This window comes from Echinops telfairi, unplaced genomic scaffold, assembly GCF_000313985.2.
Source record: "Echinops telfairi isolate 266 unplaced genomic scaffold, ASM31398v2 ScPeMD7_5;HRSCAF=22, whole genome shotgun sequence".
Lineage (NCBI taxonomy): Eukaryota > Metazoa > Chordata > Mammalia > Afrosoricida > Tenrecidae > Echinops > Echinops telfairi.
The window spans coordinates 5,227,758-5,248,336 of record NW_022103901.1 but is presented as its reverse complement, the minus strand read 5'-3'; the positions used below and the strand labels follow the sequence as shown (position 1 = coordinate 5,248,336).

Sequence of the window (20,579 nt, the reverse complement as noted above, 5' to 3'; positions counted from 1 at the left end):
TGCCGTCACACAAAGGAGGGTTGAAGACCCCAGGAATATTCATCCTGGAGAAGAGATCACCGTGGAGGGACCGTGACAATGGTCTTTCATGAAGGTGTTTTGCAGAGCCCTGGGTATCAAAGCCAGGGCCAGCAGGCACTTACCACAAGGGGGCTGGATTCAGCTGAATTTATGGAAGCACTTGTCCCAGCCAGGAAGGGCCACCTCGGGAGGTAGCATATTCCTGCGCTCTACACATCTTTATTGTGTGCTCATTTCAGGCCTGGCTCTGTCAGAGTCTTGGGTACAGCCATGAATAAATATACAACGCGGCCTGGTGTGTGCTCAGGTCCGAGTATTCTGGGAGACACTGAGGCAAAGCAGGTGGGGCCATGTGTATTAGCATCCCTTCTGACCGAAAAGCCTGTGATTTGGTCATTTTCCCTCAGCGTTAAGAAACCTAGTTGCCTTCATTTCTCTGAGAGACCTTGTTATGGATTAATTGGTGCCCTCCAAAAAGACCTGTTGAATGGTTGCACGAATTCTAAGCCCTGGTCCCTGTGAATGTGCCTTTCTTTGGAAACAGGACTTTTGAGGATGGATAACAGTTAAGTTATCCTGAGGCCTTACAGGAGTAGGGTGGATGCCAATCCTGAGTAGTGTCCTTACAAAAGAGAAGAAGCACAGAGAGACATACAGGGGAAGAGAAGATGTTATTGACAAAGCAAAGAATCTCAAGGAATGCCAAGGACAGGAGTGACAAGAGAGCGTCTCCTAGAGAGACCACGGTTCTCAACCTGTGGTCACGACCCCTTGGGGGGGAGTGTCGAATGACCCTTTCACAGGGGTTGTCTAATTCACAACAGTAGCAAGATTACAGTTGTAAAGTAGCAGTGAAAGTAATTTTATGGTTGGGGGGGTCACCATAACAGCCCATCTCAACTCACTGCCATCAAGTCATTTCTGACCCATTGGACAGGGTAGAACTGTCCCTGTGGGTTTCCAAGACTGTAATTCTTTACGGGAGCAGAAAGCCTCATCTTTCTCCCTCAACACAACTGATAGTTTAAAAATGTTGGCTTTGAGGTTATCAGCCCGGCATGTAACCATTATGCTATCAGGACTTGTCCCCACAATCCAGGATAAAGTATAGGTGTCTGCCTTGGCAGCCCTCCCGGCCCATTCCAGGAGTGCTAGAGGCGTAGTGGTTACAAATTGAGCTGCTAACCCCAAGGTCAGTAGTTTGAAACCACCAGCAGCTCTGTGGGAAACAGATGAGGCTTTCTAAGCCCATAAAGAGTTCCTGTCTTGGAAACCCACAAGGGCAGTTCTACTCCGTCCTATGGGGTCTCTGCGTCAGAATCCACTGGATGGCAGTGAGTTGAATTTTGGAGTGTTCCAGTGAACCCCCAGAGGGCAGTATCACCCACTTTGGGAAACACTGCTCTAGACACTTCAGAGAGAACATGGCCCCTGCTAACCCAGCTTCCAGAAAGAGAAGACGGTGACTGTATTTTGTTATAGCAGATGAGGTAACCAACACAGATAGATGCTTTCGAACATGGGAAAGAACCTCACCAAGGCCATGTCGTTGTCATAGTTTCTAATAAAAGCATGCACGGTGAATTAGGCCCACTCAGGGATACAAAGAAACATGGATATATTGTCGTGATTAAAATTGTCTTTGGATTTGGAAGTCTCATAAAAACGTAACTGTGTAGCTAAAAACAAACTCAATCTCAGGTCATGTCTGTTTTTTTCATGTTACTTTTATTTTCCTTCCCCAGGGACAGGCCATTATGGCTGTCCACAGGGGAGTGGGCGGGGGGTGGGGGTGGGACACAGCCAGGTCACACATATTACATATTCTGTCCTTGACATGAACATGCAGGATCTCAGCTTCAACAGGCCCATTGCCACTGCCCTCCAAGGGCACTCACAGCACGAGGCCCCCTCCTGAAGCCCTGTGAATTTCCAGCGGGGCGATTACACCCGCAAGCTCATCTCGGCTCAGAGCTGTCTTCCTTCTTGTGGTGCTTGTCTCTTACTGTCTCGCACTTTCCTTGGCAGAGCCAACGTTCTCAGACCGACCAGGTGTTCCAGCTCCATCTCTTCTTGTCAGTGGGCTGCTGCTGAGATCGAGCTTGCCTGGGAAGGAGGGAGACACAGTGAGGGAAAGAAAACAAAGGGAATCCATGTGGCACAGGAGCGGGGATTTCTCTTTCATTCTTAAATGTTTATTGTGGTGAGGCTACACACAACAAACTATGCCAATACAACCATTTCTGCGTGTGCCATCCAGTGGCCTGGACTGGACTCTTCCAGTTGTGCAACCATTCAAGAACGGAGGTTTTTAACATCTTTGCTTCCCAAGATGCCTGGGCCGCGTCCACACAGACTTCATCTTCATGATGAACATCGTTAAGTCGTACCTGGCTCTATCTGTATGCCGCTCTGAGGGTTTTGAGACCCCTTGTTTGGGCTTGACATGCCCAAGTAGGCTGACGTGTACACAGGCCAGAGTATGACCTGCTGGGAGGCGGTGCTCACCAGGAGCCCACCTGTTGCATCTCATGAGGGTCAAAGAAGCTCACTTGACTCTTGTGATGTGAGCATCTTCCCAAGAAAGAGAAACCAGAGCCCATCATACCCATGGATAGATTTTAGCAGGATTTCTTTAGGAGGAGGATGGACTTCATGCACCTACCGGAGAGTTTTGCCGCTCTACAGCCTCACCTGCTATCCTGCTTTATTCAGAGCCCCTGTGCTGCACCCATGCTGGACCCTATGTGCCTCCTGCCTCTTCACTTTTGCATGTGACTGGAATTGCCTTCTCACCTCCGCCCGGGGAAGAATCCACTTCATTTCTTCTTCGTCATTTCTAATCTATTCGTTCATCCATGCTTTAGTAAAATACTGATGATGCATTTGGATCATAAAATCAAAAGATACCAAACTCACCACCATTGAGTTGATGCCAACTCATGGCGGCCCTGGAGGAGCGGGGAGAACTGCCCCTGGGAGTTTCTGAGAATGTAACTCTTTAAGGGACTGTCTAGTCCTGGCTTTCTCCCGAGGAGCCGTTGGTGGTTTTGAACTGCTGACCTTGCAGTTAGCAGCCCAATGCGTAACCACTACGCCTGCTATTCTTAAGATCAGCCTTCAAAGAAATAAAGCCACAATGCTCCTTAGGAGCTAGGATGGTGAGACTTTGGATGTGTCACCAGGAAAAACCAATTGCTAGAGAAACACATCACTCTGGGTGAAAGCAGAAGACCAGCAAAAGCAAGAGGAATCCTCAATGAAATAGACTGACGTAGTGACTTCCAAACACACCAGCGATCAGGAAGCTGGGGCAGGACCAGGGAACATTCTGTTCTGTTATGCATAAGCTCGCCATGAGTCAGAGCCAATTCTTGGCAATGAACAATGTTAGAAACCTACATCCAATGGGGTTAATGGAATCCTCAATGAATCATGATATTGTGAAGGGTATGAAAGTGAGTGCATGCACTGCTTTGAATCTCCCCCATGTCCCTAGGGTTCTCCAATGAAAACGAGCATGTCCTGGGCACCTCTCTGCCAGACTGACTTGAGCGTGGGGGTGTCAAGCAGTGTCAGACACAGGACCTGCCTTCAGAGAGCTCCTAATAGGTTGGGAGAATACGACGCCCACCATCCCCCATGGTGCGGGTGGACAGAATCACACCTGAGGACTCTGAATGCACAGAGGGTGTGTTGCCCTGAATCAACGAGGGAAGGACTGGGGTTCCCACTGCAGGAGGGCAGGGCATGGGGCAGGCCAGAGAATCCGGAAGAGCAAAGCAAGTACAGGGAAGGTAAGCTTGGACAGAGGGCCAAGGGAGCAGAGCTCCCACCTACCAGCTGTGTTGGAGGACAGGGGGGCTCACTCCTCAGAGAGGGTCTTGGAGGAGCCAGTCTTGGACACCTGGATGATCTCCACGGAGGTGATGCCTTTGCCAGACACGCGGTGTCTGGTGCGCAGCTTATTCAGAGCTGTCTCTGCCATGCCGGCCCGCTCCTCGGCGTCATCCAGCTCATGCACTGTCTTCCGGTACCGTGCCAGGGTCTGGTTGGCTTGCTCCTCCTGTGAGAAGGGAATGGCGGGAAGTAGGTTACACATGAACTTAGTACAGAGTCCAACCAGGCTTGGTACCAAACACAGGCCATCAGAGGACCCGTGACCAGGGAGGAGAGAGCGGTCGGTGGCAGCTGTCTGTACTTGCTGCACACTTTGTAAACTCAAAACACCTCTGAATAATTAAAGTCTATATTCCACTCTCTACCACCCCAAAAGAAGGATGAACCAATCGGTGCAGCCAGGATGTTCCTTAGAAGCGAGGGTGACGAGACTATCTCATGGACTTTGGGACCAGGAGGGACCAGTCCCTGGCAAAGGACATCGTGCTTGGTAAAATGGAAGGGCAGGGAGCAAGAGAAAGATTCTCAATGTGAGGATGGGCTACAAAAATGGGCTCAAGCAGAGTCCTGCTTCTGAGGGTGGCACAGGACCGAGCAGCCTCCGGATCACTTAACAACGCTATTAAAAACACAAAATAAAACAAAACGCAGAAGACTTGGGGGAGGAGGTGGCATCTTCCCTCTCCCTGAACAACTGTTTTCAAGACTTTTAGCTGATTCTTTGGGGCCTTGACACCCTTATTTCTCCATGAACTATTAGAAAGTGTTCTGTTCCCACCTTTACTTTGTGGTTTTAGGCCTGGTGGTGTCTCACTATGGAAGGTGAGTTAGTGTTTCTTCTAACCCCTATTACACCTGTCCCATCCCCTCAAAATAAGTCTACTTTTGTTATTTATGAATTTTATGTTTATAGATTCATTAGCCAGCTGGAATGTACGATAAACCCTGAAATCAATATCGGGTGCCTCAGCATCATGTGTGGGCATGTGCAGAGTGGTGAAACGGTAGTCTCTGGACATGCACGTTCCCAGCAGAGATCGAGCAAGGTGGCACTGTCTTCCTGTTTGAGTTTTCACACTGTAAACCAGTGTCCTTCCCGTGTTCTATTTAGTGCCACACTTTTCACATTCGTGTGCTCCTTTGGGCGATTTTACTGCTTATGGTGACCCAAATATTATGCTGAAGTGTGCTGTCTATCATTCCTAAGTCTGAGAAAAGCTGTAATTTACTTTATGGAGAAAATACATGTGTTATCTAATCCGTGTTCAGCCTTGAGTTTTAGAATTGTTGCCGTGAGTTCAGTGTTAGCAAATCAACAGAAGAGGCTTCAAAAAGCTTGTAGAAAGATGGAACAAAAAGATAATGGAAGTCTCTCACAAACTTTTTTAAGTCCCTTGCATGATATAAGATGTCTTTAAACAGAAACACACACCAAACACTTGATGGGTGGATGAAAACATTGTGAGCAGGTTTGTAGGAACCATATCTCATGTTTCCTCTAGAAGCAGTGGTTTAGTATCTCCTGACTCAGTATTCAAGGTGACTTAAGAGACCAGAACCACTTCAGAGAATGAGAATCAGCTGTCATTGTTGTGTAATTTTGGCTAGAGCAATATTTACAGTGAGCCTGGCCTTTATGGAGCTCTTTGGGAAGGGTGTCAGGGGCTTAAGTGGACCATGGATTCAATATGATAACCTCAGAACCAGCAGTAAATGACAGAGTCAAATATGTATGTCCTGGGGAGTAGTAGGTGGGCCTTCGGAGGTAGGCCTGAGACTTGAAACAGCCATTGATTAACAACCTAACTTTGACATCACTAACATAGCATAGCAGCTCCCCACTTGACTTTCTCACCTGTGAAATGGCTTAATATCGACCTACCTGCCCCAGAGTTGTTAGGGCCACGGCAGCAGCCGACCGTCCTTGGTAAATGGAACAACCAAGGAGGAGGCGTTGGCTGGGCAATGGACTAGGAGAGTCAATGAACCAAGACTGGGGCAGCAAAGACCTCCTCCAGGTCTTAGCACAGACCCCGGGAGCGTGACTTCAGTTCATGTGGGAGTTCTTAGGGGAGAGCATGTCCTTTGTATGTGCTCGTTGCCACTGTGCAGTGTGCAGTCCCACGTTCCACATGCACACAGCACCGACAGAGTGTCATGGGTGCCAGACTCCCAGGAGCCATAGCTTAGCCAACACTTGGCTTCTCTTCCTGCAGTTGATCCCATGCCTTTAGCAGCTGGCCTGGGAAGCACAATGCAGGGGCCCAATCCTACGTGGCGGGCACTCACCGCCTCATCGATCTGCCGCTTGTAGACCTTGAGCTTGCTCTGCAGCTTCTCCACCAGCTCCTGCATGCGCTGGTTGGTCTTGTGGTCTTCTTCCGTCTGGAAGACCAGCTCCTTGAGGCGACGCTCATTCTTGCGCAGCGTCTTCACCGTCTCCATGTGCTGTTTCTGCTCGCCGTCCAGCTCCGTCTCCAACTCTTTAATCTGTGGGAGGAAGAGGGGGGCACAGCTGAGCAAGCTGGTGCTTTTGAACTTGCAAGCACAGTGACCTTGGTGGAGGATGAAGTGGCAACAGGGTCCACTTCCCTCCCGGGAGTGAGCGAGCAGAGCCCTGGACAGGCCCTGCTTTGTACGGACCCTGCTGCCCTCGTCAGATAGTCACTTTCTCCCAGAGTCATTCTACTTCTGGGAACGGGAGAGGCAGTATGTTAGAGCAGGTGCCAGAACCTCCCAACTTTGCCATCATATAATCTGATAGCTAAGGCATGCTTTCTTGACGTGAGTGATAACAGAGAGAATAAGGCTGGGTCCAGAGACTTAATATCTTAATGTCTGCATAACCTAAGCCCTCTTCAGATGCAGGGCACGTTTTTTTTGTTTAGTTTTTTGTGTGTGCAAAAAGACCCCCAGCCGACCACCTTTCCCTGCCTCCTCTCTCAGCCCCGCCCTCACCCTGGACTCCAGCTTCATGATGGTGCGCTTGCCGCCTTTCAGGGCCAGCTGCTCGGCCTCCTCCATCTTGGCCTGCAAGTCCTTGATGTTGGCCTCGTAGTTCTTCTTGATCTTCTCCAGGTGCATGCAGTGGTCCTGCTCTTGCCGGAGCTCCTCCGCCATGCGTGCAGCCTGCGGGAGGAAGAGGTTCAAGTTGCAGTTGGTTTTCTGTGATGGATTGATCTGGGTCTCCCTCCACTCCCATCTGCTCCAGCCCTGACCTCCTGGACCTGCGATTGGGATCTTGTTTTGAACTAGAGGCTCTGAAGATAGAATTAGTTAGTGTGAGGTCAGACTGGAGTAGGGCAAGCCCTAATCCCACATGACCAGGCCTCCAGAGGGAGAGACACACAGGGGAGAGAGAGAGAGAGGCACACGGGGCAAGATGGCCATGTGAAGAGAGAAGCAGAGATGGGAGTGATACTGCCACAAGCCAAAGAGCCCCAGGCCACCAGAAGCTGGAAGAGACAAGGCAGGACCCTCCCCTAGAGCCTTCAGATGGAGCAGGGCTTTTCTCTCAAACTCACTCACTGCCCTGGAGTCGATTCTGACTCACATGATCTTATAGGACATAAAACAAGCTGTCCTTTTGGGTTTCCAAGACAGTAAATATTTATGGGAGCAGATAGCCTCAGCTTTCTCCCACATGGCCCGGCTAGCTCGATGAATTGGAACTCCTTCCCTCCAGAATGGTGAGGGGATCCATTTCTGATATTTGAAGCAAACAAATCCGAACCCAGGATCAGTGAGGGAGGAGGGACCCTGTCTCCCCAGTTTTGGAGAAAACACGCAGTTGACGAGGGAAGTCCTTAGTTGACCCTGCTGGGGTCTTATGGGGGTGGCTGCCCCATGCTGCTGTGTACCTCACAACCTGGCCTCCCAGTTCCATGGCCTCCCACCAGTTCCTCCACTCCAGGCCAGCTTTCTGCTGACATGCCCCTGAGGGATACCGCCGAGAGTGTGGGAAAAGCCCAGGACCAAGAGTTGAAAGACCCCTGTTCTCATCCAGCCCCTGTGCAGTCTTACATGGGTCGTCCCTACCCTCTAAGTATGCCAGGCTGATGTGTGCCAGGCACACGTCTCCCCTCTCAGGATGTAGCTCTAAATGAGGCCAACCAAGTTCCTGACCTTGAAGAATTGCAATCAGTAGGAGGAGCGTGGCACTGAAAGTGGGGGTGAATATCATTAAGGGTTGCTACAAAGGGTTTTTGGTTTGGACCACCCAAGGCTGATGTGAGGACCCAAAGGGAGGTTGGTGTGAGAGCACTTGCTAGCTCGTCTCTGCTGTCTGAACTTTTAGGACTTGGCTTCCATCCTCCTTCCATCTCGCATTCACTAGACACCCCCTCAGGGTGAACTGAAGGCTCATTCTTGCCAGAAAGCTACCCAGGGGTGCAGCTAGATGGTGCCTTTGATGGCATCCCCTCTCACATGCTAATCTCTTCTAGATGGCATAGAACTCATCACCAATCTGGTCTTGCTCATGTTTGGTTTCTCAGAAAAGCCTTTGGGGTCTTCCAGAGCGAGGACCCTCATCCCATCCAGCAGGCCACTGCGAGAAGGTGGCATCCTGAGCCTGGTGTGGCCAGCCCCTTGCCCCCAGGAGCAGCAGGCCCACACTCACGTCTGTCATGGCTTTCTTGGCCCTCTCGTCGGTGGAGCGGAACTCACTGATGAGCTCCTCGTGCTCGTTGGAGATGCGCTGGACATCGGACTCCAGCTTGCGCTTGACCACAAGGAGGCTTTGGTTCTGGAGGAGGAAACAGAGGCAGCTCTGTGAGCATCTCTCTCAGACACGGTTTAGTGTGTCTGGCCCTAGGCCCTCTGCTTGGGGTGAGGCTCTCTCTCCTGCATCTCTCTCTGGGGTTAGAGCAGACTAGCACTTGGAGTGGCCCAGGAATAACACCGTTTAGGCCTGAGGTGGGTGGCCAGGGCTGGAGAATCCTAGATTCAAGCTCTGGCACTTCCACCTACTCAGATCAATCCCACACTCTCTCAGCTTTGGTTTTTCTTATCTATAACATGGGTTTGTCATTCCCATTTCTTGCATACCATAGGTCACTAAGTAAGAAAGGGTTTTGGAAATCAGGCTGGTGGGGAACCGCACAGAAGTGGTGAAAAAATCCAAATGCCCTTGTTGCCAGCAGACACGGGTCCCAGATGTTGACCATGAATCAGCCACTCCACTGTCTGGGCCACAGGTTGTCCTTTGTGGCACCAGTGTCAGACAATGAAATCTTCCCTTTCCTGTCCAGTTCTGTAGTTCTCTCAGCAGCTACACAGGGGCCCACAATTGCCCAAGTCCTCAGATTCCCCAGTGGGCTGTCTAAAAATTCAGATTTCTGGACCTCTACCATAGCCTCCCTGGATCAGAATCACCAGGGTGAGGGCCTGGGGCTCTGTGGGGGAAGCAGAATTTCCAATTCTCATGGAATCCAGACTTTCTGAAGCCAAGGAGGCTGGATGAACCTTGAGATCATCTCTAAGCCTTAAACCAAAAATATCTCCTGCCATCATCTAAAATCCAAGAAATAGTTAACTAGTAAAAAAAAAGTCTGCCTTGAGCATTATGCTCCTTTAAGAACTATCAATAGAACACAGTTGACAAACAGTAACCTGAAAGGTCAGGTAGGAGGCTCAGTGGGCAGGGAGGTTATGTTCATGGGGGAGGAACGACTCAGGAAAGATGGATGAGAACAGTCGCATGACTGGAAGAATGGCACATATTGAAACAGTTGAATTGGTATATGTTTTGTCGTGTATATTCTCAACAACAACAAAATAAATACAATTAAAACCAAAGAAATGCGGTTAAAAAGAGAAAATTAATACAGTTAAAACAAAACAAATAAAAATCTGGACAAAATAAATAGGATGGAAATAAAATGAATAAAATAAAATAAAGAAATTAAATTAAACCAACATAAAATTAAGACAAAAGGAGTGCAATAAAAGAATGAATGCTATTGAAAAATGAATAGGAAAAAAATAAAAATGAATAGAATTAAAACAAAACAACAAAATGGAAACAAAAGAAATAAAATCGAAACAACATAAACTGAAACAAAATGGGGAAAAGAAAATAATTCTTTAAATGAATAACATTAAAAAAATCTTAAGAAAAACAAAATAAATATAATGAAAGACCATAAATAAAATGGATACATTTTTTAATGAATACAATTTAACATGAATGGAATTAAAGTAAAATTAAATAAACATTGAAAATTAAATAAAAATCGAATGAAATTAAGGAAAATAAAGTTGAAATGAAAACAAGACAAAACAAATAAAATAAAAGCAGGTGAGTCAGTCCTGAGGCTTTGCCCGCCCGGACCCCGTGCATGGGCATCCTACCTGGATGTTGACCTCGTTGTGCCGCTCCGTGAGCTCCACCACCTCCTGCTCCAGCAGCTTGCGGGACCTCTCGCTGCCCTCCAGGCCCGAGCGCACCTCCTCCAGCTCCGTCTGCAGCAGGCTCAGGCGCCGCTCCTGTAGGTTGTACTGCTCCCGCAGCTCCTCGTGCTGCCGGGCGTCCTCGTCCATCTGGACCTGCAGGTCCTGGGCGCAGGGAGGCAGGAGGTTGAGCAGATCACCGGGGGTGGGCCAGGCCCCAGGGTACACTGCCCTTGGCAGGCCAGGCTCTGTAGGGACCTTGGGGAAGGCCTCACAGACTGCTCTGGCCTTGCGAGGCCAGGGCCCTGGAGTCCAGAGGACTTGTGCCACGGTGGTCACCATGAGAATGACAGAGGGCCTGGCATTTCTGGTGGGACCCTCACCCTGACAATCACTCACCGGCCCCCTTCTCCTGCCCTCTTACTTCTCTAGCGCACGTCTCACCAGCTTCAATGCTACAGTTCCATCTTGTTGTGGCTTACTGTCTAGCTGCAGGCATGTTCATCTATTCTGCGCACTCTCGGACTCCGAGCACCACCAGCCAGGCTGCCTGTGACCGAATGCCGGCTGTGTGGCTCTAGCTAGGCTTAACAGGCAGAGCAGCACCATGGGGCCATAAGGACACTTCAGCTGCATTTGTGTCTATTTCTTAGGGTGAGTAGTGGCTACACGGGGTGTTGGCTACACTCTCTATTTTACATGTCTGAAATAATTTAAAATACATTCACTCAACTCTTCTTCACTGCAACTCATAGTGACCCTATAGACGTGCCCCTGTGGGTTTCCAAGACTGTAACTCTTTACAGATGTAGAAAGCCTCATCTTTCTCCCTTGAAGTAGCTGGTGGTTTTGAACTGCTAACCTTGCAGTTAGCAGCCCAACATTTAACATTTTAAATAATTTTTAAATGATTAAAAAAAATCATGACAGGCCTAGCTTCCTGTTTCTCTTTTTCTTCCTCCTTCCAGGTGAGCAGGGGAAGGACTCATGCTGGGTGCTCCCCTTCGCCCTGGGACTCAGCACCTGGTGCTCCAGTTCTCTTCCCTTTCCTTGGGTCTCAATATTGAAGACACACATGAAACCAGCCTGCCTGCAGGCTCTGGACTGCTTGCAGTCTGATTAGTGCCTTCTCCCAGCAGGTAGTTTACCTTGATTTGCTGCTGCAGCCTTTTCAGCGTCTTCACCAGCTCGCTGTTGTTCTTGTTGGCATGGTCCAGCTGTATTTCCATCTCATTCAGGTCTGTTTCCATCTTCTTCTTGAGCCGGAGTGCTTCTGCCCTGCCCTTGGCCTCTGCCTCCAGGCTGGCCTGCAAGGACTCGATGGCCCGCTGGTGGTTCTTCCTATAAGTCAGGGCAGAGAAGACCAGGATAGCTGGGCCTGCCATACCATGTGTGCTGAAGCTCCCTAGATAGAGGCCTCCCAGGGCCTCCGTGTGGACACAGCCACCATGTTATGAAATGAAGCAAACAGAAATGAAACCCTTCAAGGAGTGGAGTGGGGAAGTCGCATGCAGGTCATGCAGGGCAGGTCACACTTATTGAATGTTTCCCATGTCTTGTATGTGAAGCCAGGTCATCTAGCATGAAGACCAGCCTTGCAAGGAAACAGAGGCTCCAGGTGCTAAAACATGTACCAAAGATCACCCGTGGCACCCACACTAGAGCCAGGATTCAAAGCCTGGGGCTTAGGCCCCATGTTCTCCATGGTACATGTATAATGGGGGCTTTGGTCATACAAGACTCAACCCTCTCTTCAAAATAACAGCTATGGATGGAAAGTGTTAAATATAGGATAATTATGTATGATTTTCATATCATTATATGATAATATATTGAATCAATATAATAAAACATCTCAACAAAACCGTTCTGTGTGCTGCTATTAACCTCCCTTTATAGAGAAGGACCAGCAGAGATAAGTTAGGTGTTCAACTAGCACTTGCTGAATTGTGGCAAATCAATATTTTGCACAGTAGAATTTCTGCCCTTCCAAAAATCCCCAGTCCTGTGTTCACCTCAACTCGACCCTGAACGCCCACCGGCCACATGCAGGCACATTGCTGGGCTGGTAGTGCCTTGAGATGTGTTCAGGAAATGATATCATGACATCTGCAAGAATGAATAAGCCTCTGCTTCACCTTGACTTGGAAAATGAATACAGGCACATGGATGTTGAAAGAAACTAAAGAAGATCCAAATGAATGGAAAGATATCCCATGCTCATGAACTGGAAAACTCAATATTGCCATGATGGGCAACATTCCCCCAATTGATCTACAAATGATACACATTCCCTATCAAAACCCCAGTTAACTTCATTACAGAAACTGACAAGCTGAGCCCCCAATTCATAATACGAGAATTCAGAATGACCAAAACAAACATTTTTTAAAAGGCAAGATTAAAGGACTAGCATGTCCCAATTCCACAGTTCACTCAAACCACAGTCACGGGGACAGTGCGTACGAGTGTAAGGACAGGCCTGCGGATCAGTGTAACAGAGTTGAGAGTACACAAATAAGCCTTCACAGTTCTGGTCCACCAATAAATCTTTGTGACCTTGGGCAAGGCAGTGGTTTGCCCAACCGTTAGATGTAACGCCTCACACACAAACAACCAAAGAAAAATAAATGGATTTCACTGAAATGTAAACCTTTTGAGCCTCAGAGGATACCATGAAGAACACAAAGAGACAACTCAAAGAATGGGAGAAAATATTTTCAAATCATTTGTTGGAGAAGGGTCTAGCATCCAGAGCACATTTAAAAAATGCACCTCTTATAACTAAACATTAAAAAAATAAGATAAAGAATTTAATGTAAGCAGTGGGCAAGGGACTTGAATAGACAAGTCTTCAAAGACAGCTCCCAGGCATGTTAGAGATGGTTAGCATCATTAACCATCAGGAACATCACACCCACTAGGATGGCTAATGTTTTTTTAAAAGGTAGATAAAAAGTGTTGGAGAAGAGGTGGGGAGAGTGGAGGTGGCAAAGTTGGAAGCTTCCCATGCAGCTGGTGAGAATGTAATGGCACAAACACTTTGGGAAACAGTCTAGCAGTTTCTCAAAAAGTTGAACAAAGAATTACCAAATGGTGAAGAAATTCCACTGCTAGGAACATTGCCAAGAGAAATGAAAACATAGATCCTCACTAAAGCTTGTACATGAATGTGCCTGGCAGCACTATCCATCCTAGCTCCCCAGTGGGAGTGACCCACATGCACATCAAGTGGTGAATGGATACCCAAAACGTGCCATAGCCACGTGACTCAATCATAAAGGGCAAGGACGTCCTGATGCTACCTCGAAGACATGATGCGGAGTCCCAGAGGCCAGCCCATCCCTCCCCCGTGGATGGACACAGTGGCTGCAACCATGGGCTCAGCTCTAACAACCACTGTGAGGATGGCACAGGACTGGGCAGAGATTTGCTGTTGTACACAGGGTTGGTGTGAGTCAGAACAACAACAACACATGATTCTGTTTCGATGAGATGCCCAGAATGCGCAAATCCGTAGAGATAGAAAGTAAATTAGTGATTGCCAGGGCTGGGGGAGATAGAAGAAATGGGGAGAAGAGACTACTTTTGGGGGTGATGAAAATGTTCCAATACTGATTGTGGTACATAGTTGCATGTACAAAACCCTGCTGAATTGTCTTTATAAAATACATGAGTTGCATATTGTAATAGATTTATATCTCGATAAAGCTGTTATAGAACAAAGAAACTGCCTCCGTACCCCACATATTGATGTAGCTAGAAATGTAGACTGGAGGCCAGGGTTGGCTACTGTCTACAGAGTCACCAAGCTGCCCCTCTCAGAGGCTCTGCTAAGAGCCCTCTTAGAAGAAGGGTTTGAGGGGGATGTTGTAAAATGAAGGTGCGACAGGATTTCAGGAGGGTCATCTGCTGCTAGCAGGCAGCTTAGGCAGTGTGCCAGTATGGATAGTCTCCAATGTGTCGGTCTGCTCAGAATCACAACAAATCACACTTGTGTATGCTAAACCTAGGAACGAGTCCAAAATTGCCCGGCAACTTGCAAACCAGCATCACTGGTCAGGGAATTCAACAGAAATCTCCAAACCCAGCCCTCCTTAGCACAGCAACAAACCAGCTCTTGTCCGTGCTGTGTGGAATGTTTTCTGAGAGCTGGTTAACACCAATGGTAATCTATCCATATTGCCTTGCTGGCTACCATGTGTTTTCCTCTCTGCAATCTCATGGAATGTTCACTCCCTTCTGGCGAAGCCTTGAAGAAGTGGCCATCTTTCCCTTCTGTTAGATGGGATTGTTACACCTATGTCATGGGGTTTTGTGACAACTCACTGAAATACTGAACTTCAAAGTGTTTGTCGACCATAGAGTGCCACATCGGTGTAAGGGCTATCATTATTCCCATTTTACAGATGTGACACTGAGGTTCCGAGAGGTTTGCCTAAATTGCCAAGGTCACATGATTAGTAGGTGACAGGGACCCAGGTTTCCTGACTCTCCTCCATCAAGCTATCTGAAAGTCAGCCCCCTATCCTATCAGCCACCAGACCTTGTAGCTTCAAATTCTTCTTCTTTCTCATGGATTCTCCGGTCAATGTCGGCTTTCACCTGAGCCAGTTCCAGCTGAATTCGGATCACTTTACTCTCTTCAACCTGTTAAGAATAGAAACATCAGTCTTTCTGGCCAAGGAGGTGTGTGGTCCCTGCCCAAGGGTCCAAGCCCGAAGATAACAGCTGTGTGGTTACCTCCAGGGAAGACTCTGCTTCCTCCAGGGCCACCTGGAGTTCTTCCTTCTCAATCTCCAGTTTTTTCTTCAACTTCTGCAATTCATGCACACTTCGTCCTCCCTCACCCAGCTGATCAATTAGGTCCTTTATCTCCTCTGAGGAAGAAATATTCTGGTTAATAAGGCACACAAGGGCTACCACTTTTCTAGGCATGTGGCCCAGATGTGCCTCAGTAGGGGTAAGACCCTTCCAGTCTTAGATCTCCTAACTCTAAACCACAGACTTGGAGGTGTAGACAGGGTGTAGATCGTGGAGAACATTGGATTCAAGCTCCTCTTTTTATAGATAAGGGGTTAGGCTAGAGAAGAGGGAACAAGCACTAAGCAGCTGTAGGGCCTGTGTCTAGGACTTTTCTAAACTTTAAGGTCTTCCTTTTTTCAGAGAGTCCTGGGGCTCAAAACTAACCGCACAATGAAGGTGCAACTATTGGTCTCCCCAACATGGAACAAAGAACAGTGAAGGAAATTCAAGACACCAAGAAGCAAGTCGTCTAAAGAAGTAATGGGACCACACGAAGCCCCACCTCCACAACCTGGAGACCAGAAGCACTAGATGGTGCCCAGAAACACTGGTGACCATTCTGCAAGGGATCATAGTCAGAGGTTCTAGATAGAGTGGGGGGGAAATGTGGACTAAAACTCAAAATCTCAAGAAGAAAGAATGTTTTGGAATTGTTGATGGCAACACTGTTACATGCTTGATATAATGGAGGTATGGATTGTTATATGTCAGAGCCCCCGATAAAATGATTTATTAAAATAAATAAAAAATAAAAATCATAAAAACAAAAACAAAGTGTTTGGTCAGATAGAGGCTGGTAGAACTCCTGAGATTATGACCCTTAGTCACTCTTGAAGCTTGGAACGGAACAGTCCCATGCCTAAGCTTTCAGCCAAGTGATAGAAGGGGAACCATAAACAACACCAGGGAGGTCTCCACTCCTTAGAGCAACCATCCACATGAGCTCAAAGGATCAGCATTTTTTTCTAGGAGTCAAGCTCAGAAAGCAGGGATGGGTAGGAAAGATGAATGAATGATAACAGGAAACACAGGGAAGAAGTAGGAAGAGTGTTGTTCATTGTGGGGCTTGTTGATTAGACAACCAATTTTCTCTACAAATTCACTCAAGTGACAATAGAAAATTAAAAAACCCATGCTGATCTCAATGAAAAGACAACAATAAACATAAAACCAAGCACACAAGAACACTATTGGGAAGATAAAGAACCTTCTGGTCTCCTTCCTCCACCACTCTGTTGCTCACCCGGAGGAACTCCCAGACCCTTGCCAACTCTCAGAGCAGGTATCAATCTCAGGGTACAGCCAGGGGTGTCCAAGAGATGCAATTGCTTTGCCCATCACCAAACTTGACCTCTAGACCATAGGTTCCCAAACTTATTTGGCCTATCCCCCTGTTCAGATAATATGTATTTATTACTCAGCACCCACTGGCAATGAAAAGCTTTTGTCCTTTGGTCCATCATCCTGGGTAAAGTGTAGGTATCTGCTTTTGCTGGATCATTCACGCGCCCCCCAGGGGACAATGTGGCCCACTTTGGGAACCCCTGCTCTAGATGAAGCCTCCTCCCCCAGCCTCACCCTGCAGGGTCTTGTTCTCCTTCTTCACCGACTCTAGGTGCTCCAGGGACTCCTCGTAGGCGGTCTTGATCTTGAAGCTCTCAGTCATGTACATGCGGCACTCCTTCTGCGAGCTGTCCACCTCCACCTGCAGCTCCTCGCACTTCTGCTGCCACTCAGCCAGCATCTTGTCAAAGACCCGCTGCTTCTTGTCCAGAGCAGCAGCTGCAGCATTGGCCTGAGCAGGGCAGAGAGGGTCTCCAGGGTTTTGTTTCTGTCTCACCCGCATCCCCTGCCTGGCTCTCCTGCAAGCCCTCTTCCTTTCCTCCCCCTCCCAGGAACTCCTGTGACCACCACCTTCCTGGGAGTGAGGAGGGACTTTTACCTGCATGGCTCAACCACAGAAAAAGACCTGCACCCCAGTACCCTGGGGCAAAGCCACCTTATCTTCCTAGGCCAGAATTTTCTTAGTGTCCAGTGAGCGGTTCCTGGATTTATGACATTTGCCCAGACTCCCCACAACCCACTTCTCTAAAATGTGACCATCTAGAGATAGGTTTGGTTATTACTCTTGTTGTAAACCAAATCAAAGCTGATTGTTCTTGGACTTTGTTGTCTCATAGCTTCTTCCATCCTGCTCCTGACTCTGAAGCAGCTGTGTTTTTGGTGTGGTGAAGTATTGGATATGGGGACTTGGGAGGTTTGGGAACTTTCCCCCTGAAATCCCTCACATGGCTTCCACTTCCTGCCTGAGTGGCCAATGGCTCAGGTCACGGGCTCGGTAGTTGTTGCAAACTGGCTCCTCCCGCTGGCATAAAGCAACACCCTCTCTAGACCAAGACTGGGGAGCGTGTGCCAGTGGGGGCTAAGCTTTAAGATCTCAGAACCATTCTTGAACATGTTTCTCCAGAAGCCCATGCCCAGCAGGCTGGTGGATACCAATCCTGTACTCAACCCTCCCCTTCGGGGACCATGTGCCTCTTCCAGATCACCCCAGAGGTGGCAGTCTCTCCTCTAGCCCTGGTACAAGAAGGCCTATGAGCTGTTGGGTCCCTGACCTTCTCTAAGTCGATGGTGAGGTCTTCTACTTCTGCCTGGAGTCGCTGCTTATTTTTCTCAAGGGAGGCAGCCCTGGCTTGAGCGGCTTCAGCTGCTTCTTCTGCCTCCTGGAGCCTGGCAGCTAGCTTCCTCCTGAAGAAGAGGGCCGGAGGGGAGGGGCGGTCAGGGGGACATGAAGCAGCCTGGAGTCACTGCCTCTCCACCAGCGAGCATGGTGGCTGTGCCCTGGGGTCACATTGGAACAGACTCAGACAAAGTGGAGAATGTGTGGAAGAAAATAAACACCATCCATCCACCCATCCATCCATCCATCCATCCATCCATCCATCCATCCATCCATCCATCTATCCATCCATTCATCCATCCATCTGCTCACTCAGCAGGTATTGTTGATCCTTCTCTGGGCCTAGTACTGCAGTGAATAAAACCAAGTAGAGCCCTGCCCTCATGAAACATTTCTTCCAGCCAGGGAGATGCACAGAAGGCAGAAACATCACACAGGGACGGGTGCTAGGAAGACTCGATCCTGCTTCTCCTGGCCCAGCCTGGCCTCAGCAGTGACCGGGTGGTGTTGAGATGACCACCACCACCTGCCTGCCCTCCACCCTGCTCCACCCCAGGCCAGGCTCACTTGGTCTCCTCCAGTTCCTCAGTCCTCTGGATGGCGTCGGTCTCATATTTGGTCCTCCAGGTGGTCACCTCTGTGTTGAGCTTGGACACCAGGCGTTGTAGCTCTGACTTCCCGCCCTGCTCCTCCTCCAGTTGCTCCTTCAGCAGGTCGAGGTCATGCTTGGTGTTGGCGAGACTCACCACGGCAGCACTGCGAGACTGTGGGGAGGAGCCTATCAGGGCCCTGGGGGGAGAGGCCTCCCCATGGCCATTGACCCCCAGGGTCATTGCTTGGATAGACATAGCACCTAATCAATGGCGAGCCAGGGTGAAGAGGATTTTTCTCCTGTGGAGTGGCTGGTGGTTTCAAACTGCTGACCTTGGGGAATTGCAGCCCAACTCTAAACCACTATGTCACCAGGGCTCCTGTGCTGTCCACAGTACACATAATCTCAATCTCATGGCTGTACACATAGCATCCTATGGCTTTGTTGTTGAGGTTTTACTTGCTATTCTATAAGTGATTTCCATGTCCCCCCCCTTCACCTTATAACATTCTTAAAGGATACAGTTCAGTCTCTCCCAGCTTCACCCTAAACCAGCAGTTCTCAACCTGTGGGTCGCGACCCCTTTGGGGGTTGAACTACCCTTTCACAAGGGTCACCTGATTCATAATAGTAGCAAAACGACAGTTATGAAGTAGTTACGAAAATGATTATATGGTTGGGGGGTGACCACAACATGAGGAACTGTATTACAGGGTCGTGGCATTAGGAAGGTTGAGAACCACTGCCCAAAACCCACCTTTGACTCTTCGTCCAGCTGCCGCTTGTAATCATCCACTTGGGACGTTAGGGATGTCTTTACTCGCAGGATCTGGTTGAGACGGCTCTGGGATTCCTCATATTCCCTGCTCACTTCACTGTTTTCGGCTGGCGGGAAGGGAATGGAAGAGATGTTGGCTGCCCATCCAGACCCTCAGCCCCTAGGACATTGCTCCCAGAGTACTCAATCAATATGGCGCTGGGCCAACTGAATTGGCCAGTTGGGAAGCACAGAGGGGCACCAAACTGGCCATCCACATGGCGTGAGTCCAGGGGGGAAGCAAAGGCAGGTCGCCAACATCCAGGTGGCTTGCAGACTGTGAAGGACTCCTCCCCTGTCTGGTCCCCTACCCATCACCATTAGGAGATTCATCAGAGGTGTTTGGAGAAAACAGTGGGGCTGGGAGAGTGTGTGCTTTGTAGAAGGGAGCCCTTCCAGAACATATATTCCTGTCCTTTGTGAAATGTTAGGGGCTGAGTCTGGGAAGAGATTCCTAAGCAAAGAGGAAGATCAAGAGTTTCCAGCCCTAGGCTGTAAGCCATTAGTTCTGTAGCCTTGGACAAGTCACTTCCTCTCACTGGGCCTCACTGTTCCTATCCACCAATTGGGGGGTATTGATTTTTTAAATGTTTAGAGCGAATGTGTTTCATTGTATTACAATTGACATAGTGAAGTTCAGTGATCTTAATTGGCACTATTATGCTTGATCAGCTACATAAAATCCATAGGAACCGTGGTAGTTACAGTGGGTAGTACATTGAGCTGCTAACCGAAAGGTTGGTGGCTCAAACTGCCAGCTGCTCCATGGGAGAAAACTGTGGCAGCCGCTTCTGTAGAGATGACTGCCTTGGAAGCCCTGTGGGTGTGAACCCACCAGCCACCCTGTGGGAGAGAGATGGCTGTCCTATAGGGTCACCATGTCAAAAACCACTAGATGATAGTGGGTCTGTCTGTGGACTCAACTGGACAGCAGTGGGTAGATACAGCCTACGCCTCCATCAAGGTAGTGAGCATTTCGATGTTGGAGTATTGATTTGTACAAGTGCTCACACGTTGACAAGAAGGCACATGATGACTGTAAGTTCTCTCGATGTCCACGGGAACCTGGCCTGAGAGGCTCATCTGCTCCCACCGCCATCGAGTCAATTCCAACTCACAGTGACCTGTACAAGGGTTCTCCGGCTGCAAATCTTTATGGGAGCAGATAGCTGTGTCTTTCTCTCGGACGGTGGCAGGTGAGGGTGACCACCACCCTTGCGGTTAGCTTCCCACCGCTAACCTGACAGTGCCACCAGGCCCATCTAAGGCATACTTAATTCTATAGAGGAACGAGCCTTTGTTGGACTGTTTACCCGTCCAGGACCCAGCCTTGGTGAAGTTAGATGTTGGCTTGAACATTGAAAAACTAC

At 48.8% G+C, this 20,579-nt stretch overlaps 1 protein-coding gene across 1 annotated transcript in view; it reads right to left on the bottom strand.

Moving 5' to 3' along the window:
- Positions 1 to 1,838: 1,838 nt before the first annotated feature.
- Positions 1,839 to 20,579, bottom strand: part of LOC101661820 (myosin-16) — a 59,415-nt gene continuing 40,674 nt past the window's right edge. Inside the window, exons 31-43 of the mRNA XM_004705558.2 lie at positions 19,150 to 19,277; positions 18,368 to 18,564; positions 17,736 to 17,868; positions 16,699 to 16,915; positions 15,058 to 15,194; positions 14,861 to 14,964; positions 11,463 to 11,655; positions 10,276 to 10,479; positions 8,543 to 8,668; positions 6,880 to 7,050; positions 6,211 to 6,411; positions 3,862 to 4,087; positions 1,839 to 2,127 (exon numbers count right to left, since the gene is read on the bottom strand). Of these exons, the coding sequence (XP_004705615.1) occupies positions 3,887 to 4,087; positions 6,211 to 6,411; positions 6,880 to 7,050; positions 8,543 to 8,668; positions 10,276 to 10,479; positions 11,463 to 11,655; positions 14,861 to 14,964; positions 15,058 to 15,194; positions 16,699 to 16,915; positions 17,736 to 17,868; positions 18,368 to 18,564; positions 19,150 to 19,277 (2,012 nt within the window). The 3' untranslated portion in view covers positions 1,839 to 2,127; positions 3,862 to 3,886. The remainder of the gene's footprint in view (positions 2,128 to 3,861; positions 4,088 to 6,210; positions 6,412 to 6,879; positions 7,051 to 8,542; positions 8,669 to 10,275; positions 10,480 to 11,462; positions 11,656 to 14,860; positions 14,965 to 15,057; positions 15,195 to 16,698; positions 16,916 to 17,735; positions 17,869 to 18,367; positions 18,565 to 19,149; positions 19,278 to 20,579) is intronic.